This window comes from Sceloporus undulatus, chromosome 8 (genome assembly GCF_019175285.1).
Source record: "Sceloporus undulatus isolate JIND9_A2432 ecotype Alabama chromosome 8, SceUnd_v1.1, whole genome shotgun sequence".
In the NCBI taxonomy this organism is placed as follows: domain Eukaryota; kingdom Metazoa; phylum Chordata; class Lepidosauria; order Squamata; family Phrynosomatidae; genus Sceloporus; species Sceloporus undulatus.
The window spans coordinates 19,089,607-19,115,433 of record NC_056529.1 but is presented as its reverse complement, the minus strand read 5'-3'; the positions used below and the strand labels follow the sequence as shown (position 1 = coordinate 19,115,433).

The 25,827-nt window shown below is 42.0% G+C and overlaps 2 protein-coding genes across 4 annotated transcripts in view; one reads left to right on the top strand and one right to left on the bottom strand.

The window, feature by feature from the left end:
- The window catches only part of ZDHHC7 (zinc finger DHHC-type palmitoyltransferase 7), a 29,996-nt gene extending 25,540 nt beyond the window's left edge, over positions 1-4,456 (top strand). For all 3 annotated transcript variants that reach the window (XM_042438328.1, XM_042438326.1, XM_042438327.1), the window contains one exon: positions 1,077-4,456. In XM_042438328.1, coding sequence (XP_042294262.1) covers positions 1,077-1,253 — 177 coding nt within the window. In that variant the 3' untranslated portion in view covers positions 1,254-4,456. The remainder of the gene's footprint in view (positions 1-1,076) is intronic.
- A 943-nt stretch (positions 4,457-5,399) lies between these two features.
- LOC121914591 (hepatocyte nuclear factor 4-beta-like) lies at positions 5,400-25,424 on the bottom strand. The gene is made up of 10 exons (XM_042438144.1): positions 25,080-25,424; positions 17,735-17,906; positions 16,999-17,093; positions 12,275-12,381; positions 10,772-10,927; positions 10,020-10,107; positions 9,538-9,690; positions 8,712-8,948; positions 8,193-8,312; positions 5,400-6,612 (listed from the first exon to the last, which is right to left on the bottom strand). The coding sequence occupies exons 1-10, from the start codon at positions 25,195-25,197 to the stop codon at positions 6,476-6,478; spliced, it is 1,383 nt and encodes a 460-aa protein (XP_042294078.1). The 5' UTR covers positions 25,198-25,424; the 3' UTR covers positions 5,400-6,475.
- Between the last annotated feature and the right edge of the window lie 403 nt (positions 25,425-25,827).

The following is a 25,827-nucleotide window of genomic DNA, read 5'->3' as shown; positions in this document are numbered from 1 at the left end:
GGGTGACATTTTCAGACCCTTTCCACCAGTGATCACTGGTACAACAAGCAGAGACAGGATTCCTGTTGCAACTCCTCATTGCACAAGAAATCATTGGTAGGAAGGAGCTGGAAATGTCATCGTGCTTCTTCTCAGTCACCAGCAAAACAGACCTCTGTCGCCTGGTGCAGCTGCTGACTATTAAAGTAGGTGTTGGAGGCATGGCTGGGGATGACACATACTGTATATACTCATGTATAAGTCTAGAAATTTTAGTCAAAAAGTTGACCCAAAAAACATAAGTCGACTTATCCACGGGGTCACTGTAACTACTGTACTTTAACTCTTATAAAAGAAAGGAACCATCCCCAGGTAAAAACTAAGAGTGCAGTCTGTCTTGGAAGCACTGATCCCCTTCTGTTCTCTCATCCATCAAGCCTTTAGTGTACATAAACTGCATAAACAGTTTTGCCAACTGGAATTTTGCAAGTTCTTTGGTATCATTTTCCTTTGTTTTTTATCATTTAGATCCTTTCTTATATGCCCCTGTGTTTTACCCTCGTCTTATCCGTGGGTCATATCAAAGCCTCCTCTCGACTTATATGTGAGATTGGCTTATAGTCGAGTACATACAGTAGTTACACATTCATAACTACAGCTGCGATGTAGGCACTCAGGCTATGTTTTTATCCCTCTTGTTTTTGTGTGCCAATAACATGATGATGGTGGTGCTTTCCTTCATAAGGAGATGCTGAACGTGGGAGAGTTTAATCAGCAGCATTATTGGGATCCATGATGGCTGCAATTGGTGCACTGATAGTAATAAAAAGTGGATGCGACTGGTGTTAGTTCATTGTGGGAGGCCCCACATTTAGTGAGCCTATAGTCTGTGCATCTTTCCAATAGCACCTGCATGAGGTTATGCCTGCAGCTATCTGTTGAGCCTTGAGGGTTGGATAGGGAATTGGTCTTCCTTCTCCCATGTCTGAGCATCCCTATGTGGCTGTGCCATGCTAAGAAGTGTCTTTTTGACTTGAGTTTGGCCTCTTCTCAGATTACGTATCTTCACATAAGATATGAATCTTTTATTTCCCCAGGAGATTGAAAGACTGAAAAGTGAGAAACCCACATGGGAGCGGAGACTACGCTGGGAAGGAATGAAATCTGTCTTCGGGGGCCAGCCTTCTCTGCTGTGGATAAATCCATTTGCTGGATTTCGAATCAGACAGTTTATGCTGAGAGCCAAGAAAGGAGGTCCTGAGTTTTCTGTCTGAGCCTGCCGAATCATGTTGGAACTCATTTAAAAGAGAGAGAAAAAGTGGTATATTGTATTTATTGAGCTCAAGGGGGAGGGAAACCTGCCCCTGTGTAACCTGTGGCCAGTGAAGATTGACACATATGGAACCTTTTGCTTGTAGCAAGCAGAATTTTATACATTTATAATCACAGGCATCTCATCAACTCTTGGAAGCGTGGACTGGATACTGCCACATACGGCTTTTTGCGCAGGACAACAGAAACAACCAAGGAAAGTGGACAGTCACACTAAAGAAGCCAAAATATTGTCTATACTACTGTAACTTATTATTTTAGAGGACTAATTATGCATTTATTTTTTTTCAAACCCCTTTTGTTTTATACGTGTGTACTTTTTATTTTTGTAAGGATTTATCTCTGCTGGTTTTTTTTTCTTTCAAATGGGACTTTGTGCTGTTGCACAGTTTGTCAATCATGATACATAGGTATAAATGCTGGAAATTGCTAGCCAAAATCAATCCCCTTTTAATGCATCCCGCTATCATGTCATTTTTTCCAGTTTGTCCCAAGAGCCCCCCTGAGCTATATCTCTGCATCTGTCGTCCAGAACGAAAAGAGCAACAAAGTAATCGGTACCCATCATTTCCATAGCCTCACAAGATGTCTTTATTTTTACAAATGAATTTAAAATGTTGACTGTGCTGCGCAATCGTATTGCAGTGCTATCGTTTGCCCATTGAGATTTATGCCAGTTTTGCTGTTCATAATCATTGAAGGAAGAGTTGGGAACCTAAGGCCCTGGTGCTGAATCCCGTCATCCTGACATCCAAACTTGGCTCTCTGGCTTTCCTCTGATTGTTGTATCCCCTTTTCTGTGGCATCATTGTCTGGTAGGGTTTTGTCTGTTTTTCCCCTCCATTGTAAAAGGATGAAATGCCTCTCCTAAGGCTTAAGTAATTTTTAAAGCAAGAGCTTTAAACTAAAACAGACTGGTATTATGGACACCACCACCCCTTTATTTTTCAGCCATTGGAAAGTGGTTTCCCCCAAATTTCCAAAATTGAATTTGGGTCCAAAGGGTTTCCCCCACTTTGATCTAAGCCTTAGATTGTAAAGAAACTCATCTCTTGCCATTCTGGCATCTCTGAGGAAGACCTTTGGGCTTTCCTGTGGAAAAAAAATGGAGGGGAGGGGGACAGGCAAATTATCCCTGTGGAACAAATGGATTACAGATGGGAACCTTCTTAATCCAGCAAACAATGTGCAAGGAATTGCCTGTGCTCCAAGATGAACTCTGTGGAAAGTATGTTTAAAATGCTTTAGTCATGATGTGTGACCTGCTTTTTTTAAAAAACATGATTCATTAAAACAAAACAAAAAACCCAGATTGAGATGGTAAAAACAGTGTTTAAAGGTTATCCCTGCTGATGCTGGAGGTTCTTATGGCTCATGGATGCATCATTGTGCATGCAGAGGACATGTGCTCACAGGACATTGTGTTCCTCTTATCAGCAGAGGTACCTTGGTTATTGCAAAAAGCTTTCTCTCATGTCCTTTGGGTCAACATTTGATGGCACAGCTCTTGTAGCTCTGGAGCACCTCTCTGGATGAAGTTTGGGTGTGCTTCAAATTGTTTCATGTGGTCTCCCACCTGGCAGATCATTGATACATTGGTTTACCATTAGGCAGAGGAAGACATTTCTTCAGAAATGAGAAAGCACTGTTGATGCTCACATTATAGAGATGTGTGTAAGAAGTATTTTTCAAGCCTGTGATGACAGCTGCAGATAGAAGGCTGGTACGGTGCCCCTATGCCAACCGAATCTGCTTCCAAGCCAGAGAAATGAATAATGTAAAAACAGCTTTTCCAGTCCCTTGTAGAGAGAAGTCGCTGCATGGTTTAAATGTGCTGTTAAATCTGCAAGTAATGAACTGTCACCTAAATACAGTGGTCTGTATGTTTAATAACAAAATAATCCTGAACTCCTCTTTTCCCCAACCCCAATTCTTTTAATACAAAGGAAGGGTTTTAACTGGGGACTTGGTGCAAACCTTGAGCATGTGTGTACCCAGCAGGCTTGTTGAAAACAACAACCCAGTATTGAAACTTGCCTTAACGTATCGGGGCTTCTGTTTTGCTGTTGGCACCGTAGTATTTCCATGCCAATTCTATGGGTTGCAGCCTCAAAGAAATTCGTAGGTTTTTTCCCTTTTCTATATGTCTCTGGCAGATTGCATTCTGTGCTCAGTTGGTTTGCCAAGTCCATTCTGGTCCTTCCCTTTGATAAAGAAGACACATCACTCTTTGACTTAGCGAGTGGCTTGTCTCTTATGCAATGATAAAAATAGCCAACCTTCCACCATGCGTCCTTGGGGTGAAATCACACCGCATTAAGGGAAATGCATGTCATTTGCCTTGATAACGTTTTGCCTCCAGCTATACGCGTTCCCCCCCCCCAAAGCTAAATAAATCAGGCTTGCAAAAGAAGTCCATGTTTACCTCCTGATGACCATTGACAAGAACAGAAACAAGCTAATGTGCATCATGCTTAGGTAGGATAATCAGGTGTCTTTTACCTCTTAAAGGGGCGCCACTTCTAATGTTGTGCTCACTGCAACATGTAATGTGGACATTAGAGTTTAGAGTCTGTTTGTCTGCCATTAGACTTCAATGAGAACTTTAATTCTCTGTGGCTCACGGCAACTCTGCGCAGGCCCAAGTATTTAGAACAGGTGCACCAAGGCATCCTGCAAAATCCAAAATTCAAAATTGCCTTGGCTGGATCTCTAGCCCATTCTCAACTTTAAAAACCCGCAGTTCTTTCTTATGTGTGTATATTCATGGTTCTTTTAGGTCAGTGTACATATCACTGGAGGAACTGCCGACAAGACAAATAGACGTTGTACTCAAATTATCAAAAACAAAAGCTGAAAATGCAGCAAAGCTCCAGGGACATCCCTTACCATTTCACTGAGTTTAGGAATTGATTATATCTGCTGCCATTCTCACCAGACTTTTCTTAATCGATGTCGTTCAATGACCAATGCTGCTGGAACTCAGAAAAATCCCTCTTAATGCAGCTGAACATATGTGTGATTTAGAAAGTATGTGCGTGTGTGTGTGTGTGTGTGTGGCGTGTATGAAAATGGCGTTTCTTGCTTTCCAAATCCTTGTTCTGTTGTAATTTTTTTAAAATGTAAAATAAAGTAACTAATTGAAGACTTTCTTGTTTAATGTTATGGTTATGGGGGCACGATGGCAGAGCATGCACTTTGTATGTATGTTCAGTTTCTGGCATTATTGGTGAGCTTGGGAGCAGTGCCTACTTTCTTTTCTTTTATTTCTTTTATTTCTTTTATTTACTGGATTTATACCCCCATCTTTCTGCCAAATAGAGATTCAAGGGAGCTTTAGACATCGGAGAGAGCTGAAGCAAGCCAGTCTTGTCCAGCTAGTTCCTTCCGGATCTTTTGTACTCCAATTCCCAGCAGACATGACTACTGGAATGCTGAAAGTTGCAATATAAAATATTTGAAAGGTGTCAGTTTGAAGAAAATTACAGTGTTGAGACCAAACAGACCAAAAATGCCACTTTTAACATTTCCGTATTGTTTCTTCAGTACAGTTGTCCCTCCTTTTTTGCAGACTTCAAATCCGCATCCCTCGCCCATTTGCGGGTGGCAGTCGAAGGGAGACAAAATGGGGAGTACATCACCAAGCCAATGGTACTTGAATATCGGCGATTTGACAAGGTAGTCATGTTGGTCTGTTGGTTGCACAAACAACTGTCTGTATCCAACTGCTAGCCCCAACTAGAGTAGATCCATTGAATTGCTGGATCTTGCATGAGTGTTGACCAAGTTTTAATTGTTTTAATGAGAGTACCCTAGTTGGGGCTAGCAACTGAATTTAGGTCAAAGACAAACTTACATTTTGTTAGTCGTCGTTGGCATGAGCCCAGGACAGCATCCATCTGATGTTACGTTTGGGACCCCTAGTAATAGAAAAGGCTGTAATAATGGTTGCCATATCATGAAAGCAGTGATCCAATTGCATACATCCAAGCAGACTTTGTATGTCACCCATGAAGACTAAAGATTCATGCATAAAGAAGCCACAAGACACACTAGGCATGATGGAATATTATATGTACACACCAATATACAATAATAATAGCATTGTGACTTTATTACTCTGAGTACAGCATATACCTATTTTCAAACAATGGACAGCTTTGTAAAACAGCAAAACAGCTCTTAAGAAAAAAAAACTTGACAATGTCTAATAATACGCAGTTCAAGCCAACAAAACATGGAAACGGAAGAGAAACCTATGAATCAGAAGAAAGAAAATAGGGCATGCGATCAATCAAATTTGGAATTTTTTTGCTCTGTGTGGAAACAGCCTCTGTTCTGGATTATCGCCAAACCAGTACTATTCGCTTACAATATCTACACAACAGATGGGAGTGTGACAGAAAATAAAGCACATATGGCCAAGGTTTTAGTATATACAGCATGCTGGCAAGCAATTGCAAAAGAGCTGGAAATTATAGCTGTCGGCTAGCATGCTAATAATGTCAATGGGTCTCTCCTTGCAGTCGCTATTTGAATGAAATGCAAAATGATTTACAGCCAAATGCGGAATTGGAGTTATGATCTGATGATGTGTTCATGCTCACTCTCCCCTTTCGCATGGGACATAGTGTCACGTTCCCATAAGACGTCGCATCACCAGTCAAGGCGCATCATCTCTTTGTTGAAACAATGTGAAAACATTGGAGATGGGAAAGTAGGAAGCAAGATGCCAAAAGGAGTAAGTCCATACAGGATGAAATTTTCTGCTGTGGAAGTTTTCACATTTCTCTTGTTAAGAGTTCCAGACCTTGCTGCATAATGGGCATTACTTGGAAAGATATGAATGATAGCAAGAGGGCAGAGAGAACATTAACATGCGCATATGTCCTATTTCATCTCTCTAAACACACAATCGTGCGGCTGAAACACATTGCTAATCCCAGCTAAGGAAACAACATAGTGAAACTAGGAGAAGGGAGACTGCCAACAGGAAATTTCTGATGTATCCACTCCGTGTCACCATTTTGGTAGCTGAAAGGGTTTTAAAGATCTGGGTAATAAGTGTCCCGCTGTTGGCACTATAGGCAAAAGGTTGGTTGGGCTTAAGACATGAAGATTTTAAATGTTAATGGTTGATTTTTTTCCCTCCCATCTTGCATCTTTATAGGATTTCCTGTTTAGGTATAACCATCTGGGGCAAAAGTGCTGTTGGTACTTCCGATCCTGGGTTTGGGCCGAGCTTGTAATCTTCGCTCCCTGTACTGGTGGAAGGAGATGGAAGAGATGTTTCAGGAGAAGCTGTGGAGGAGAGAAAGAAAACCACAAAAGATGTAACAAACCTGTGATTGTTGTTCACAAACTACGGTTTTTGGTATGTTTTGAACTTTTCTCAGAATTGCGGACCATTGACCCTGTCAGCTGAGACTTCTGGAAGGTGAGGTCCAAAACATCTGGAGGACAATGCCTGAGAACATCTGCGTGCTTCAAATACATTGCAGCATTGGTTCTCAGCCAGGGAAGCTCCAGATCAGGGATGTCAATAGGAGGGTGCGAGAGGTGTGGACCACACCAGATATAGAGGATCTCATTTGGTTTGCTGGTGGAAAGGGGAGCCAAGTTAGGTCTAGTGGACTTGCTGGCCAGGCAGGAAAGTGAATTTCCTCTGTGAAGTTGAAGGCTTTCATGGCCAGCATCCATATTTCTTTGTGGGTTTTTTGGGCTATGAGGTTGTAGTCTAGAAAAGAATATTCCTGATGTTTCGCCAGCAGGTGTAGCTAACATCTTCAGAGAATGCTGGCATGGAAGAGAGTGACATATATATACTGTTAGTTGAAAAGAAGTGATTTACGTGTTTTCCTAACAGGCAGTGGATCATTAATTAAATAGCCTGAGACCTTGCCACTGAACCACAGAACAATGCACAGATTAACATGCAAATCACTTCCTCTCAACCAACAGTATACTGTATATACCCAACTCTCTTCCATGCCAGCATTCTCTGATGATGCCAGCCACAGGCGCTGGTGAAATGTCATGAATAAACTCTTCTAGAACACAGCTCATAGCCCCCAAAACCCACAAAAAATATTAATCTTCTCCATTTCCCACACAGCTCCACAAAACCCAGAGAAGGTGGTTGAGGACAGAAGGAGGGTATTAAAAAATGATCTGCCTTGGCTGTCAAATATACTAAGTTTGCCACTGCTCCAAATGTCATTGGACCTATCAGAATCTGTTCCATTAGCCACACTGGTGGAAGCTTCTAAGAACTGAAATCCAACAATATCTAGAGCTACCCTGGTTGAGGACTACCTCTGTACACTGATATGCCTTCTTCACATGTATGGAAGAAATCTTGTGCTAGATGAGTCCCCCTTCTCACTGTTCATTTGCCCTTTCCCCACTAATCCTAATATATATAACCATCAAGAAGAGAACTTGAATAGATGAAGGATGCTGCTCTGATAAAGAGAAATAAACCATTTTCAAGCTGGAGCATCCTATGGCTCCAGAGTGGTTTGATCAAGAGACAGGAATCATGCAACTCTTCAAGATATAGTTAGACTGCAGTTCCCAGCAGCCATAGTCATTCTACCCAATGGTGAGGAATGCTGCTATTCATCAACATTTGGAGAGCCACATGATTCCCACAACTGGTGTTTTCTCTTGTTCTTATTGTTGTCATGTGCCTTCTAGTTGTTTCTGACATGGCAAACCTATCACAAGCTTGGAAGGTTTCCTTCACAAGCTTCTTCAGAAAGGCAGCAAAATATGAGTTTGGAAGATATTCCCATATTTACATATTTGAATTTGGATATTTAGATTGCAAGCTCATGTTTCCCATAGCATAAACAGCTCAACAGAGACTAGACGCTTACAGACTGAAACGGTGTGAATAACAGAACCGATGCTGCTGGGTAACACAATGTGTCCCGGAAGAGGTTCTAAGTTAAGGCTGGAAGGCCCCGACTGGTACTGCGAGACATCCATGGATGTTCCTGGGAGAAAGAAAAGAAAACCAATGGGAGTGAGCTGGACCTTTGCTGTCCGATAGGTTGATATTTGGCATCATGACTAAATCTTAACAGGTGTTCAGTGGCTCAAAGAAATTAACTGTTTCAGTGACTCTGGATACATCTACACTGGAAATCAAACTCCGATCTCCAGAGTCGTCGTCCAGCGCTCAAACCACTACACCACGCTGGCTCTCCATATCCACCGAAAGCTTTCCAAATGCATTTTCACCTAATGCATTTTCTTTGGATGCCTTGCAATATCTGTCCAAAAGCAGAACAGATGAGTTGAAGTTGTCTCTTGGCTTTGACCCACAGAGACACTCCCTGCCTTTTGAAACCTCCATGGAAGACAGATGCGCCCTTCCCACCCCAGTTGAGTACCTCCTAGAAGCATCTCCTGCAGCAAACTGTCAATCCTCGCCACCCCAAAGAGCTTGACAAACTGGACTTGCTCAATCATCTGCCAAGTGATGCTCTGGAGGGGAGGCAAGAGGAGGAGGATGTCACTGAATCTCCCCCGAGAGTCGTACTGCCGGTCGTTGATGTAGTCTTCCAAGTTCACCTGCACCTGGAAGCGCATGTTCTTCACCTTGCTGGATTCACTCAGGCCTTTGCAATCTTGAAAGAGAGTAGGTTGAAGGGGGTGGACAGGTGGTGGTAACCCATTAATTTTGCTTATATTCATACATATTCATACAATCATAGTCGTAGTAGTAGTAGTCGTTGTAGTAGTACCAATAGTAGTCATTTCTGACTTATGGAGACCCTAACAAGAACCTATCATGGGGTTTTCTGGAGCTAAGAGCATGCGATTTGCCCAAGTTCACCCAGTGGGTTTCCATGGCTGAGCGGAGAACTGAACCCTGGTCTCAGAGTTCTAGTTCAACACTAAAACCACTATATCACACTGGCTGTAGTAGTCATGGTAGTAGTAGTAGTAGTATTGTAATTTGTACATTCCTCTTTTTTCCAAAATTGAGACCTTTTTCCAAAAGGTGACTTTGCAATTTAAAATAAGTGCAATATAGGAAAGCACAAATGACAGGATTCCATAGGACAGAAGCACTGAAAGTGGCGCCAAACTGCATTATAATCTACAGTCTAGATACACCCAGCAACTATTCCCCATACTAGTAATGAGATGACATGTTCCTAACAAGCACTAAAGTGTTGGTTGGAACCTCCTTGTCTTTCCAGAGAGTGTTACCTGGGTCAAAGAAGACGATGGCTTTGAGGCAAGCGTATTCGTTCTCATCGATCTGGATCTCCCGCAGAGGTTTGACCAGTTCATCCAAGATCCTGGTAGCGACACGGGCGATTTCTAATTCTGGACACTGCATTGGGATAATGAAGTCATTGCCTGCAAAGAAGAGGAGTAAGGAGAACATCTTACATTGATGTTATTTGTTGCTAACATGGAAGAGGTATTCTAATACATGGAGGATTTCATCTGCTTCTCAATTGCACCATTTGCTGAGATGATACTTTAGGCTAGAGTGCATTGATGGCCATAACTTACTAAAACAGGCTGGATAGTGCTGTTTTTAAAAATTCTTTCCTGCCTTCTTATTCTCCAGCAGGAGAGCAATACAAAATATATCAGACCAATATTTTCTAAAACAAAGGAGAAAATGCAGGGCTCTTTGTGCTCTAAAGGCAATTGAATATACTGTATTCTATTGTTCTTACCTAATAACAGAAAATCAGTGTATGGTATGGATCGCTTTGCAACTCCGAGGAGTAAATGCTCTCCCGCGTGAGCTCTCAGCAAGGCAACCTGTGAATTGCAAGAGAGAAGAGAAACAATGATCCCTGGTTTGAAGATCTGGCTTGTTCGTTGATGTTGCCAACAATTTGAATTTAGCTTTGGTGGGTTCCAGGACCATTGCTCGGATGAGAGTCTGGAGGACGTGTAGCAAACTGGGGACAAGAATCACATCCACAGCAATGGTGGTTTGTGGTTTCTATGTCAGTGGGGTGAGTGAGTCCGCTCTGAGTTGCAATCCAAACTTTGCAGGAGCTATCCAGAATGTGGAATTTAATTGAGGAATAGAGGTAAGCACCTTAACTAGAGCTTCCCTTTGTCCCTCAATGACCATTTTATTATTATTATTATTATTATTATTATTAACAGATCAACACACAGATTAACAGGCAAATCACTTCTTCTCAACCAAGAGTCACACAGTATATACCATACTCTCTTCCGTGCCAGCCACAGATGCTGGCAAAACATCAGGAATAAACTCTTCCAGAACGTGGCCCCATAGCCCCCAAAACCCACCAAAAACTATGGATACCATACAATAAAATAAATCCCACTATCCCCTCCCTCCGTTTCCTTACCTATTCTTCTAGGGTGCATCTACACGGTAGAAATAATGCAGTTTGGCACCACTTAAACTGCCCCGCGGATGCACCTTAAAGTGCCCGTTTCTCACCTGGTCATCCAAGGGAAGCTCACAGAACGCTGGGATATATTTTGCCCACTCAACCAGGACCAAGAGCTGCTGTTTCATCGACTCGCACACATCGTTGATGGTCGCAATCTTCTTCATGGCAATATCGGCGCTGTGCACCGGACGCAGAGCTGAGTACTATAAGGGAGAAAAACGTATTTCTTAATCAAGCCTTCCTCTACCTCCAATGGCCATGATAGCTCAAAATAATGGGAGTTGCTGCATTGTTTAATAATAAAGATCACTTACTCTGCTTTCCATTCTTTTACATCATTTATTCCAAGTAAATAATGATTAAATACCCCATAGGGAGCAAAGTGTGGCCCTTCAGATGTTGCTGGACTGTTGGACTGCAACATCCATCAGTCCTAGCTCATGAAATTGGAATCAAGCAAACCATTTATTATGCCATTGCACGTAATGGAACTTGAACATCCACAGATTTTGGTATCCGTGGTGGGTCCTGGCACCAAACCCCAGCAGATACCAAGGGACAACTATATATCATACTGTCTAACTTGGCTTACATTTACTGTGCCAAATAGGAAACAATCCCTTTTTCCAGCAGATGGCAATAGACCACAACTCTTTGACAAGGTACTTTATAAGAAAAGCCACACCTGAAAACCAAAAGTAAAAGCTGTCCTGCATCTTATATCCATATTCTTTTATGATAATCTACTATCGGAAACCACTCCTCCTCAATCACTTCAACATCTTTATTATTTAACTGACCAGTTAGCTTATCAATTTCCATTAATTCTATAGTTTTTATTAACCGCTCATCCATTTTAGGTAGTTCGTGACTTTTCCAATTCTGAGCTATGATCAATCTAGCTGAAGTGATCAAATACAGCATGGTTCCTCAATGTTTCCTTTCAGTCTGTGAAGGGATAATATTCGGAAGATTCAACAAGTAAATTTCAGGTTCCTTCTTGACTTTAATTTGTAATGTCTTCTCTAGTGTTATATGCATATTCTTCCAATATTTTACTAATTTTGGACAGCGCCACCAAACATGAAACCACGTGCCGATAGCTGTGTTACATTTCCAATTCCTTCTTTTAGCGTTGTAAATTTTTGCCATTTTCTTAGGACCTTTCTGGATGGAATAAAGATGCCCATCCCCTGTGATAAAGCCCTATGCCATGCTGGCTCTTAACATTAAATAGGGACGTCAAAAATCCGTCAGCTCTCCCCATTGGAGAGGTATAGTCTAAATTCCTGGGGATGGTTCAGTCCAGGAATGTATTTTTGGGTCCTGAACCAAGGACTGGCTTTTGTCGTCAGACTTTGGTTACACGAGGCAACTTGGAGATGGGGAATTAAAAGACATAGCCATGTTAGTCTGGGAAATCATTATTCAAACGGATCTTGTACTTTTGAGCCTCACTTGCTACCTCTGCTCATGTTTCGATCTTTGGGAGCAAGCCCTAAAAGTCCTTAAGATGTTCAGTGACATCTTCTGTCCCTTTCCGTTCCTACCTGCTGTGCCATTGCCTCGGCTTGGGTCAGGATGGTGATGGAAAGGGCTCCGTTGTCTTCATAGCTGCTTCTCCGGATGCTTATCCTGTCGCGCTCATTCTGCACAGCTTACAAGGGACACAAAGGGAACATGGATCATCAGATACATGTTGGCCTGGGTTCATATTATATCCACCAGTGAAGTTATGCTACATGAACACAATCCCTATCCTGGATATCACCATAGCCTAATGCATGAGAAATGGTGATAGTGTCTAGCTGTCCATTCTAGGTGCACTGTTGCTTATCTGCAATGGTTCTGCATGCATAACTCTACTTCTGTGACCATCAGTGGGATAAGTCCATTCCACATTTCATGCCAAAAAAGCCATTCTGAGTATGTAATGCATTTTATGCAAAATGTTTTTGACCTTTGTTGGCATTCACTTTCCTTTCCACCACTGTGTAACCCGGGAAAAAGTGTAGTGTACCTACGGGAATTCTGCCCATAGTGCTTCTTCATACAGCGAAACCAAAAGGTCCTTAATGTAAAAGATAATATGGGCGTGTCTTGTATTTTTATTTTTTTAAGATGTTAAAAGTTTTGTAAGCCTTCCCAAGTCCCAGTTCTGGCAATTCACTCATTCATCCGTTTTATAGTCGGCCCTCCTTATCCACGGATTTTTTATCCACGGATTCAAGAGCCCACGGCTTGAAAATATTCCAAAAAAATACAAATTCCAATGACCAAACCTTGATTTTTCCATTTTATATAAGGGACACCATTTTACTATGCCATTGTATTTAATGAGACTCAAGCGTCCACGGATTTTATTATCCACAGGGGATCCTGGAACCAAACCCCAGTAGATAACAAGGGCCCACTGTATTTATATGCTGCCTTTCTCCTAAATTGGACCCAAGGTGGCTCACAAAAAGTTGAGTAACGTTAATGATAACAAACCCTGTTCAAAGCCCACATATATACAGTACTGAATCGTGTAAATTCAAGATCCAAAGTGAGTGGATTTCCTTCATGGTGCTATTAGGAACACACCCCTTTGAAAGCAAAATGGTTGCATTCATCTTAAATGTGGTTTTATGGCACATATTTCAGTATATTTCCCTTTGCACTGATAACTCTTCAGCCTAACGCACGATGTTCTCAAGATGCTATGGGCTTTATCACAAAAGGCATCATGGAAGAAAGGCCTTGACTAGCCAAGTGTAGTTAATATTTTACTTACTGTTAAAAGTAAGTTATCATTAGATAGTGAACGTATTGCAATTTGTTTCTTGTACTGGTAAAAAAAAGGGGGGGGGGGGGGTGAAACAAATGACACATCTGAAATGGATGTGAAGTCACCGCAAGAATGGGGTGATTATAAACCAACTTTGAACGAATGACGAATTTAGCCAAGAGGACAAATTGTTGGTGATTTTATTTACTGTTGAACTAGAATTCAGCTCTGAAGGGCAATTTTTTGTTGCTGTTAGCTGCCTTCGAGTCGGTTCCGACTCATGGCAACCCTGTGGATGAGACATCTCCAAGAATCCCTGTCTTCCACTGCCTTGCTCAGATCCTGCAAGCCCTTGCCCATGATCCCTCTGATTGAGTTTATCCATTTGGTTTGTGGTCTTCCTCTCTTTCCTCTGCCTTTTACCTTTCATAACATTATTGTTTTTCCTAGCAATTCATGCCTTCTCATGATGTGGCCAAAGTATGATAGTCTCAACTTGATCATCTCTGCTTCCAAGGAGAACCCTGCTCTGATCTGTTCAAGAACCCATTGGGCAATTTACCCATGTGGAAATCCACTATTTAAAATTCACATTATGATGGTGATTGAACTTTATAATACACAACAAGGGCTCTAAGATGATTCCATCCCACGAAACATCCTACCCATCTCCAATGCAAAGGGATCTTGTAGCACCTTTGAGACTGACTGAAAGAAAAAAGGTGGTAGCATGAGCTTTCATAGACTTGAGCCTAGTTCCTCAGATGCACATTGAGGAAGTTGTCCCAAGTCATCCAAAGCTCATGCTACCAACTTCTTTCTTTCATTTAGGGCCCATACAGATATGCCAAAATAAAGCTGTTTTGGGTCACTTTGGAGGTATGCTCTTTAAATGACACATGCATGTTAAGAGGCCAGAAGATGTGCCAAAGCTGTGCTCCATGGCTTCCGGCCTCTTAAGACGCATGCATCATTTAAACAGCATATCTCCAAAGTGACCTGAAGCAGCTTTATTTTGGCCTGTCTGTTTGGGCCCATAGCCCAGTGTTTGAACCATTACAACATGCTGGCTCTCCCATTAACTTCAGACCATGAGACCTAACTCTTCCTCACCAAGACAGACCTTGGAGTATTTAAGGACTGGAGCGCAGCTTTGGCGCAGCTTCTGGCCTCTTAAGATGCAATTTATACCTCCAAACTGACCCAAAGCAGCTTTATTTTGGCCTGTCTGTTCAGGCCCTTAGTCTCAAAAGTACTACAAGATCCCTTTGAATAATGATTTCCCAGACTAACATGGCTACGTCTTTTAATTCCCCATCTCCAAGTTGCCTTGTGTAACCAAAGTCCGATGACAAAACCAGTCCTTGGTTCAGGACCCAAAAATAGATGATGATGTGGGTTCAGAGGGTGGTGAAAGGACTCATTGAGATCTCTCCCAGGACCTGTGCAGCCAGTTGTAAAATGGTCAGGGGAAATTAGAGTTTACACATTGCCGCACGGTGTGGGCAGAGCATTGGGGGTGGCAGAGGGAAGAACCTTGACCCAGGTTCATGATGACTCAGGGCTCTGAAACCATACAAAGCCCCCTTTGCCAGCAGTAGGTCTTGGCCCTTTTGATCCATTTTGATTGCAGAGAAGCAAACATCTCTTTATTTCTGGTGCAACTAACCGAGGTGGAAAATTTAATAGGGAGAGATATTTTGGATGCGGGCCCTGGCTTTGTCTGATGTTTGGTGAGGGTTCTGCAGTTCGGCTCCAGGAAAATCTTTGCATGTCCACACACTTTGACAAATAGCGCAACTGCTGCAACCAGTCCAACGGCACCGTTTCTCCCTTTCTTCCCACACAAAAAGAAAAAAAATACTACATCTCTCTCTCTCTCTGGTACACTGGCACAAAGTGAGGAAGGTGGGACAGGGGCAAGACTGGAAACTGGGATCCAAAATCTTCCTGAAGATGAAGGAATCAATACATGTCCCCAGCAAGTTTACATCTACTGCGTCAAAGGCAGCCAGTAGGTAACTTTCCAAATGCTGGAACACTACATTCTGTTTAAGTTGACAAGGGGCTGATTGCCATGTAATAGCCGGTGTTCGGCTTATTTACCCATGCACTTATTTGATTTTGTTTCAGTTGTCCTGCACTTCCCTAAAGCAGCTTTCACAATTATTGATTTGCTGCTGCTTTGATCCTCGCTTTTAGTTCTGTTGTGTCTTCTTAGAACCGGTGTAATATGGACGTTAAAGCAGCCTTCCCTGAACTGGGGACCTCCAGGAAAGTTGGATCAATGCTCCCCATCAGCCCCAGTCAGTATAGGAACCAAGTCAACTGGGGCAGATCAGAATTTTAACCCAACACCCCTTAAGGCCACCAGGTCAGAAAATGATGGTCATATTGCATAGGACTGATAAGAGTTTTAGTCCAGTATATCCAAAGGATATCAATCCATAGATTGAGGAAAGCCACTGGAATATGGGACTCAGAAGACCCAAGTTCATTCTTGTTCAGAAAGCAAGTTCTACTGGCGGACTTGTTAAATAGTGTAACAATTTTGGTTTGTGTGATATATATATATGTATGTATGTATGTATGAATGAGAGGGAAACCACTGCATTGATTATAATTGCAATACTGTAATTTAGTGAAACAGTTGGACAGGAAAAAGAAGAAAACTCAGAACCTGCTGGGGAAGGGTTATGGCTTTTCAGTGCTCACTTCCACAATCTACTAGCAATAGCAATAGCATTTACAGTCCACCCTCCGCATATGCGCCCTCGCTGTACATGGATTTAAGCTTACGTGGATGGTGAGCGATGAGGGACACAGTGCATGTGCTGGGAGTGTGCTGCCATTGAAATCAATGGGACTCCAGTATATTTGCCTTACATTGGGGGGGGGGGGTTTGTCCAGAATGGATCCCTCGCATATGGCAAGGGAAGACTGTACATTTTTATGCCACTTAATAGTGAATTCAGCAGTCTCTAAGTGGTTTACAATGGTAAGCCAATTGCCCCCAACAAGCTGGGTCCTCATTTTACTGACCTATGAAAGGTTGCAAGGCTGAGTCAACCTTGGAGCCCTGCCTGGGATCGAACTCACAACCTTGTGGCCGCAGGGCTGGCATTTAACCACCATTCCAACAGCGTTCCCTAATCAGCCTGGGTAATAGTTGTGCTGGTTGTAGCATTCTGGGAGCTGTAGTCCAAAAAGTAGCATTTCCAAGCTCTGCGACTAATTAAACCGTGAGCCTTTACATCTGGAATTTGACTTCAGGAAGCAAGATGTGCCGAGATGGCACCCTCCGGGCATCCTGAAAACCTTTTAGAAGAAACTTTCCTGCTCAGCAGACTTGATCTCTGATTCAGCCCTGGAATTTGCTGATGTGGAACTTTGCATGAGTCACAAAGGCTCACCCGGCATCAATGCCTGGCTTTCAATTCCAAGGCGACTATTATAACAATACAGATGGGACTCTGAACCAGGGGATAGCTTTTGGGCCCTTACCTTCTTTCTTCATCCCTGCCCGGAAACATTTCTTCAGCCGACAGTATCGACACTGGTTCCTCTTGTCTTTGTCTATCACGCACTGTCGGCTAAACCTGGGAAAAGGACAGAGACAGAAAAGAGGTCACAAAACTATTCCAACATAGCCCTGCCAATGCAGTCAGAATTTGTTTAGGGTAGCTGCAAGAAGGCTCTTTCCCAGAACTGGGAAAAGTTACTTTTTTTGGACCATAGCATGCCTAGTTGTTATGGAGTTGCTGTCCAAAATAGAAAACAACGTTCCTAATCTCTGCACATCCCTGCCTCTTTTCCATAGGAAATGCAAAGGAAAATTATACTGGGGGAAAAAATGGGTTTGAAGAGAGTGATCAGTCTAGTGCAGTGGTTCCCAAACTTTCCTCTTGCAGGTGTTTTGGACTTCAACTCCCAGAAGTCCTAGCTTTACCAACAGCCAGGACTTCTGGGAGCTGGAATCCAAAACATCTGGAAGACCTATGTTTGGGAAACACTGGTCTAGTGCACCAGAACTGAATAACAAATTCCTTATTTTTCTCAAAAAAGTAACCCATTGACATCATTTTTAATAAAATAATAATAAATAAAAAGTAATTATCTTTATTAACATAAATGTGATTAGCTTATCTGCAGAGAGCAGCCAGCCATTGTGGATGTTTAACTTCTCTGCCTCTGCAAACTGGGAAATTCCCCAGCGTTCCCTTCAAAACTACTGTGTTACCTGCATGAATAGATGTGATTTTTACGGACGCTCCTTCTGAAGAATCCTTTGCAACCATCACAACTGGAAGCCCCATAATGTTTCCCTGTTGCGCGATCCCCACAAATGGCACACAGCGAGTTAATCCCATTCACCATCAAGCTGGCGTTGCCTGACTCTGAAACAATGGCATCTGCAAAGACAAAACGGAGTCGTTGGGCGATCAATATAGTGAAAATGAGGAAAAGTGGCTTCACATGCTTCTTCGGAAATGCTAATGTTGTTTGTGTCACGGGAACACACAACAACAACAACACAATAACACCTCGACAATTAAGGATCCTATAGGCTGAGTCTCCCTTATTGTCTATTGATACTGTAGGTTGACATTCCCCTTGGGACCAAAATCGAATTTTGAATTTATTTGGATATTTGCATCTACTTAATAAGATACTTTGGAGATGGGACCCAAGTCTAAACACAAAATTTGTTTGTGTTTCATATATATCTTATAAACCTAACCTGAAGGTAGTTTTATACATCATATTTTGAACAATGTTGTGCGCGAAACAAAGTTTGTGTCCACCAAACCATCAGCAAGCAAAGGGGTCGCCATCTCAGATACTGACTGTGGACCATTTTGGAGTTTGGACTATTTTGGATTTCAGAATTCCAGATAAGGGAGACTCAACTTGTACCAAGAAAGCCATGATCATAGAGAATGTAGTCAGATCCTGGGGTCCTCTTAGATTTCTGGACCTTGTTAATATGTACTGGCTTCTTCTTCTTGTCAGCCATGGCTATATTGGCTGGGGCTGATGGCACTTGCAATCCAACAACATAGAAATGGCAGCTACATGTAATGTTCTGTTTCCCCTTTCCAAAATTTTAGATTCTGTTTTCTCCATATTTTATTATCCAAATGCCTTTGCCAACATTAGCCAAATTGATGGAAGCCAGAGAAATTCCAACTGAAATGGCATGAGGGCATCCTTCTGATCACAGGGGCATTCATTTAGCTGCTGTCCAAAATGAAGATGTGCTTTTTCCATGCATTAACTACCCTTTCCATTTCTCTATGCACCCAGATGTATCACCTGTGGGTTTCTTGGTCTGTTTTCATTATAACAAACTTTCTTTGTTTAACTCCGTCATGCGATGGTTTTGATTGCAGCTGTGTCCTTGAATGACATTTTCCAAAGGGTCACCATGAACTTTTGGGATGGACAAAATATTGGGATGCGCAAAGGAACAGTCTCATGAGTTCTTTTTATGAGCCAGTGGTCAAAGCAATTCCACAATACTTCAGCCAAGTAGAAAAGCAATTAAAAGAACAAGTCTGAGAAGGGACTATGGTTTGAGGTAGATGCGAATGACTATGGTGCATAGAAAAGCTAGGGCAGCTAGATAGATATACTGTATGTACTCATGGATAAGTCTAGAAATTTTAGCCAAAAAAGCTACCCCAAAAAACTGGGTCAACTTATCCACAGTTCAGTGATGTTGCTGTTGTTGTTGTTGCATACCTTCAAGTCATTTCTGACTTATGGAGACTCTAAGGCAAACCTATCGTCGGGTTTTCTTGGTGAGTTTTTTTGGCAAGTTGCATGCATTCAAGTCGTTTCTGACTTACAGCAAACTTAAGGCAAACCTATAATAGGGTTTTCTTGGCAAGCAGAGAAAAGATGGTTTATGGTGAATTGGGACAGGAGTTATACATGTGCAATTCTCCTCCTGGTCCAGGATCTCAGCCATTGTGCCACTATTTTGTCATCCAAACCTTAACGGATTATGATAGGAAGATGTTGCATGGGAAAAGACAGTAGGTTTACAAACAGAAGACAAGGTCTGTGTAATAAAAGATGGATGCTGCTATAGACCCATAATGGTACCAGCAGCAGCATTCTAAAGCCACTGTTTGGGAAAGAGCCATTAAAATAATGCTATCTTCACTAGTGAGGTGCAGATCAGACAATTCACCCAACATGCTTTCAGGTGCTCTTGTCCACTGCATTGTCCACAAAGCTATATTTCGGGGTGAGAGGGTGTCACGCCAAGGTTTTTGGAAGGAAAATGTGCAAAATGATGCACATTTTCCCACAAGTGCACCAGTTCAAAGCTACTTCGATGCAATTGTACACACAAAGATGGGCTTCCTCTCCTTTGTTTTCCACTTGCACCTCTTCCATTATCAGCCATCATTTTACAAAGCAACACAATATTTTCTATATACATAAATGGCTCCATATATTTTAAAAGCAACAGATTGTTTCTGCACAGCCAGATTCCATCGAGGAAACAGGCCCTCTCCCTTTTAGATGAGGGAGAAAATGGTATCAGTGGATTTCATGACCAAGTTTACTAGCATCCCTAGTCTTTACTATCCGCCTATGAGCAAGCAAGAGTAAGAGCAGGGTCGGTGCAATGATCTCCCTATGGAGGTTAATTTTCCATTGACTTTACCATATTGGAAGCAGTTGTATGAATCATCTTAAAGCAAGGAAGTCCAGAGACGGCCACAAACAGGTCACTCACTGAAGAGATTTCAGATTTCAGGAGAAGATCTTAATTCAACTACAGACTGAGGTTCTTCCATTACCAAAGCCTACACTGAAGGATGTGTTGACTTGAAGCCCTTCCACGCTACACCATTATAGTGCTGTGATTCCACTTTAACTGCCATGGTTCAATCCTATGGAATCCTGGGAATTCTCCACCCAAAAGCTCTAGTGCCCCAGCAAACTACAAACCCCAGGATTCCATGGGATGTAGCCGTTGCAGTTAAAGTGTGATAATGCTATAATTGCATAGTATGAAAGGGCCCTTGGGCAAAATAATATGACTCATCTGAGAGTATCTAAAGTCTTTTCCAATTATTAGTTTATCACATGTGCAGATGTTGTTCATTTGTTGTGCAAACGGAAATCCCAAAAGCTTTTCTGTCTGCAAAGTGCCTTTGTTTTGGGAATGCCACAAGTGCTCATGCTCTGATATATTGCAGCTGAGAGGGAAGACGAATGATTTAATTTTTCAGCCAGGAACATAGAAAGGCTTGTGTTGGTTGGATGTGCTTGCGTCAGTTTGACAAACACTGAACGAGTGTTGATGATATCTCTGATGATAATCAAGACAGTTTGCACACACATGCACCAATTCAGGTCAACATCATTTTGATGCCATTTTAAGGTCTTATTCCCACTACATTTTAAACCGGATTGCATATCTGTTTGAACCGATTTAAATGACCCTGGTTCACACTTGAACCAAATTGCTAAAGTGATTTGGAGAGGGGGGGGGCATGCGCTAGACCCATTTAACCCATGTCTTTTGTTCGCTGATTTTTTCCATGTCTTTTTGGATAAATTGATTCCGCGCAAGTGTGAACCAGATGTGGATTGGAATCGATTTAAATTTGCCCTTCGACCGACTGGAGCTCGTCCATTTTGAATCGATTCATTTGTGAATGTGAACCACAAGTGGGTTGTTTTATTTTATTTTGCAGCAAGGAAATGCAATCGGGGCAAATGTAGTGTGAACCACGCTCTGCTGCCGAACCGATCTATCGATTTGGTTTGCAAAGTGATTTATCTGTAAGTGGGAATGGGGCTTAAAAAACGTTTTTTAAAAAGTATTTAACGCAACTTGCTTTTCTAAAGCCTTCCCCATCATAGCACATAAGTTCTCATTTAGGAGTCTTAACCTTCAACCCTTCCACTGTTTTGGATTTCGACTCCCAGAATCCTTCACTATTGTCTATTCTGGGAGGTGATGTTCAAAATATTGGGAGGACCAAATGAATTTCTCCAGAAAGAGAGAAAGAGAGACAGAGAGATGCACACTTAGATTCTGGTTTGTGGCTGTTTAGATTCTAGTAAAAGCAAAGACTCATAAAGCAGCAGTTTGCACACTTCTATTCGAAAGCACTATAAATGCTAACAATGGGAATGACAACCTTTCCTTTCTTCTAGATGAGTTGGTAATCCCTTCCTGCGAGTAAATGCCTAATTCCCTAAATCCCATGGAAAGGGTGGCTTTTCGACTGCAATGACGCTTTGGCAAACTCTCTTGCATTTTGGATCTCTTTGCAAAGTGGATCCGTCGGGGTCCCAAGGCTGGGCCTCGTTTTTAAAAAGCTGTTTTGACAAATTTTTCAAGAGGGTGCTTACCTAAGACAAACAAGCTAATTTCAAAACAGCTAGTTCCTGAGCAAGTCGGTTTACTTATTAACAAGTTAGCAAACACCGCAATGCCAACTTGAAATAGCCTTCACCTTTTGGAAAGACCTCGCGTGTTGGCTCTACGATATGAACTTTACGGGGATATCGCAGCATTTCCAAATCGCAGGGGATTTGTGGGCAAATCATTCAGTTGAAGGAATAAGGAAATCCCCCCAAAATCTTGTCTTTATTCCAGTCCCTTTCTATGCTTACTATTTATTAGGTGCAGAATCATCATAAGATGTGTCCCTCATTGAAATTTAAGGTGTTTTTTTTTTAATTTAAGAAATTTCATTTGATCACTGAATTTCACTCCTGTTATCTACAAATTATGCCATCAAACAGATTGAATGAACGCCACTGGCAGGTCCATTCTATTTTATTTTATGTACAGCTGAACTGAAGCATTGAAAGTCCATTTAATCGCACCGCTTTTAATCCATAGATGAAAATCAGACATTATTAAATTAATTCTGCATGACTCACTGAATGCAGTTACTGAAAAATTGACACTTTATTTTGGATGATTTTTTCTTGTCCTTGTATGTACTTGGCTATTCTTGCTAGGTCCCATAACTATGCTACCCAGTCTTTTTAAAAACCCTTAAAAACCCTTCTTCCTCCTTTAAATTGCCTTCTATATTTAATCAAATTGTCTGCTATATTTTAAATTTTCATCCAAGCAGGAAACACTTCATTTGCCATCAAATTGGACTTGCCCTAAAAATTTGGGGCAACAAGTGCATCCTTCAGCAAAAAAATCGATGCTCTGTCTTTTGCACCAGATGGATGGATTATACCTGGATGGATGGATGGATAGATGGTCATAACTACAAGTTATAAGAAAATGGAGAAAATGGCAGGGGTTGCTTGTCATGCGACACTTGTTGAAATTCTCTTTTCTAGACAACCATCAAAATTACAGAAGCCAGCTCTAGTTTTCACTCCAAGAACAGTACAGTAGTAGTAGTAGTAGTAGTAGTAATACTTTTATTTGTACTCCGCTTTTTGTTAAAGCAATCTAAGCGGTTTACAGTGTTAAAAATGATACAGCAATATATACAAAGTAGAGTAATCTTCCTCCATCTTTTCTCGGCTGCAACCTGAAACCCAGCCATTTCCTGGTCAGTAGAGACCAGAAGGAACAGCAAACATGTGTCCAACTATTTTCCTATAGCTGAACGCACACTGATGTTATCTTCAGGGGCATGTGGGGGTCCTTGGAAGTCCATGGGCATAATGCCATTACTCTGCATCTACTATAGATGGATGGTTGTCTGTTCTTTTTGTCAACCAGGAAATATTTGGGTTTGGGGGACACCAGCTGAGAAAAGCTGGATTTGGGAGAAGGACTCTAGTCTCTGTGAAAATGACTTCTGGTCGTGTAATTCACCAAACGAATGCTACCCCCAGAAATCCATGTCTTGTTTTGAAACGTGTGGGTTTTAATGTGAGATGGTGCAGTGGAGTGGGGCTGCAATGCATTTAAAAGGTGAATCACCACTTCTGGATGTTTCCAAGGCAGACATTTCCCCCCTTTTTGGCCAGAAAAAAGGTGCTCTAGAGGAATCAAGAGATGCAAAAACAAATTTGGGGCTTCACACTCAGCCCAGAAGTGCATTTCGTCCATTCCTATTCTAACAGAAACATGCTCCGAGCTGCAACAAGTCTGCTACGTGTAAACCATAAAATGGAGTCTCCATGTTATTTAAAAATAATGGGACATGTGGCACTTTAAGGCCAACTTTATTGTTGTTGTGTGCCTTGAAGTCGTTTCCGACTTATGGCAACCCAAAGGCAAGCCTATCACACAGTTTTGATCTTGGCAAGATTTGCTTAAAGAGAGTTTGCCTTTGCTTTCCTCTGAGGCTGAGAGAGTGTGACTTGCCAAGATCATCCAGTGGGCTTCCATGACCCAACACAGATGGAAACCCTGGTCTCCCTGTAGTCCAACACTCAGACCACTACTCACTGCTTCTCAACAGTTTTACTACAGCAAATAAATAAATGAAGAGTTCAAAATGTGGACTAGAGCCGACTTCATCAGCCATACGAAACATTATCCCCACCAGCAATTACATGGATGTAAGGCGGGGATGAGAAATGTAAGCATCAGGGGTAAATGACCATGGGATGGAAGAGATAACTAGTTTTATCAATTCCGCATCAGAGGATTGCACATATACATACATTAAACATGTGAAAGACAAACGTAGTGTCCATTCCCGACATGCATTTTAAAAAGAACGAAACCCGGGTGGCCATCTTTAATTTGCAACAGCAAAGGAAATCTGGAACGCTAGGTTCTCCGACCTCCATGTTTCCCACTTACTGATTTCATCAGGTCTTTTATTAAATGAATGCTTTCCATGCCCATTCTCTCTTGAACTCTCCATACATGCAATGGACAAAGACTGAAACATAATTCACTTCTCTAAATAATACAATATCACAAACATTATACTCCGATTGTCCTAGGGTCAATAAACAACAGCGATCAGTGCTGGGAAGTATTTGCTTGAATTAAATGCCCTACTAAGCAGGGAAAATCCAGACTTTCCAAGAGCACCCACTGGTTGGATGATGATGATGATGATGATGATGATGATGGGGATGGGTATCCCATTTGTTAACCATGCTACACTACATTGTCACCCATTGGTTGGGTAATAATAATAATAATAACTTTTATTTATATTTCCCGCCTTTCCCGCCTCTCCCATGGATCGAGGCAGGATTGCAACAATAAAATAGTACAATAATACAATACAATCAATAAAACACTGATACCGAATTGATCAACATTCCTATTAGTTCTCTAAAATAACAATTCATCAAATAGCCAATGATCATAGTCAAGAGTGAAGCATCACCGTAACCTTTTATATGGAGTCTGGGTAATAATAATAATAATAATGATAATGATAATAGGTATCCCATTTGTTAACCATGCTTCACTACACTTTTCCAATATGGAAATTCTTTAATTCTGAACTCTATTACCACCCGTTCCCCCAACGGTCTCAAAACAGCCCCAAGGGTTTGCCGATGCCAATGGGGCACCTTCCACCCTTCGACCTCCTTTGAGGGCAACTTTTGAACCAAGGGAGCAGAGGCCGACGGAAGTCGGGACAGACATCTCTCCTCACCTGATGAGTTCGTGGGCAGCACCCTCAGGTTTTCGAACTCCAACATGGTGTACGAGGCGTCGAGGGACTCGGCGTAATCTGGCATCTCCATGTCCATTAGGCTTTGACAAATCCTCATTATTACTGTCAACAGAGACAGGCAGGGCCCCCGCGACCCTGCTGTCAATCACAGCCAGGGTTTCCGCAGCCTTGGGTTGACTACTACTACCCCAAGCTCTCCGGATGAGAAATCATTACCTAACTCTCCCCCCACCAACGCCCTCCCAACATTATCAGAAGGTTGGAAGGTAGAAATGACCTGGTCTTTATGGCTCTCTCCTTCCCTCCCTCTTTCCCTCTCTCATCCCCCATGTCTATGCCCTGGATCATGGTTATACGATGCAGATAAGGCCAGGTCTAAATCAACCTGAATTGCATCCTCCATTCAATAGCATGTGGTTTATGGCAATCCTTGAGTAAACATTTTGAAAAGAGCAGGCAATGGGAGATGTTCCAAAGCAGCTTTTTTTCCCCTTCTTCGTCTTCTTTGCAAGGCGCAAAATATTGGACAGGTCATGCACTTGTTATGTTATGGGGTGGGGTCTGTTTTCTCTGTGGGGTTTTTTCTTTCTTATTTAACATCAATATTTATTTTACAAAAAGGAATGCCCCAAAGTGGCATCGTCTGGTGCTTGAGAAGGATATTTCCAGTTAAGCGGAGGAAGTCGCATAAGAACCAGTCGCCCATACAGAGCAATGTAAAGCCACA

What these genes read in the sequence shown, in the direction of transcription:
- LOC121914591 (XM_042438144.1), bottom strand. Translation starts at nt 25,197, where the DNA reads ATGAGGATTTGTCAAAGCCTAATGGACATGGAGATGCCAGATTACGCC. An exon ending in GCTGCCCACGAACTCATCAG is followed by an intron (nt 17,907 to 25,079) that starts GTGAGGAGAGAT and finishes TTGTCTTTGCAG; the next exon opens with ATGCCATTGTTTCAGAGTCA. An exon ending in AGCTTCCCTTGGATGACCAG is followed by an intron (nt 10,108 to 10,771) that starts GTGAGAAACGGG and finishes TGCAATTCACAG; the next exon opens with GTTGCCTTGCTGAGAGCTCA.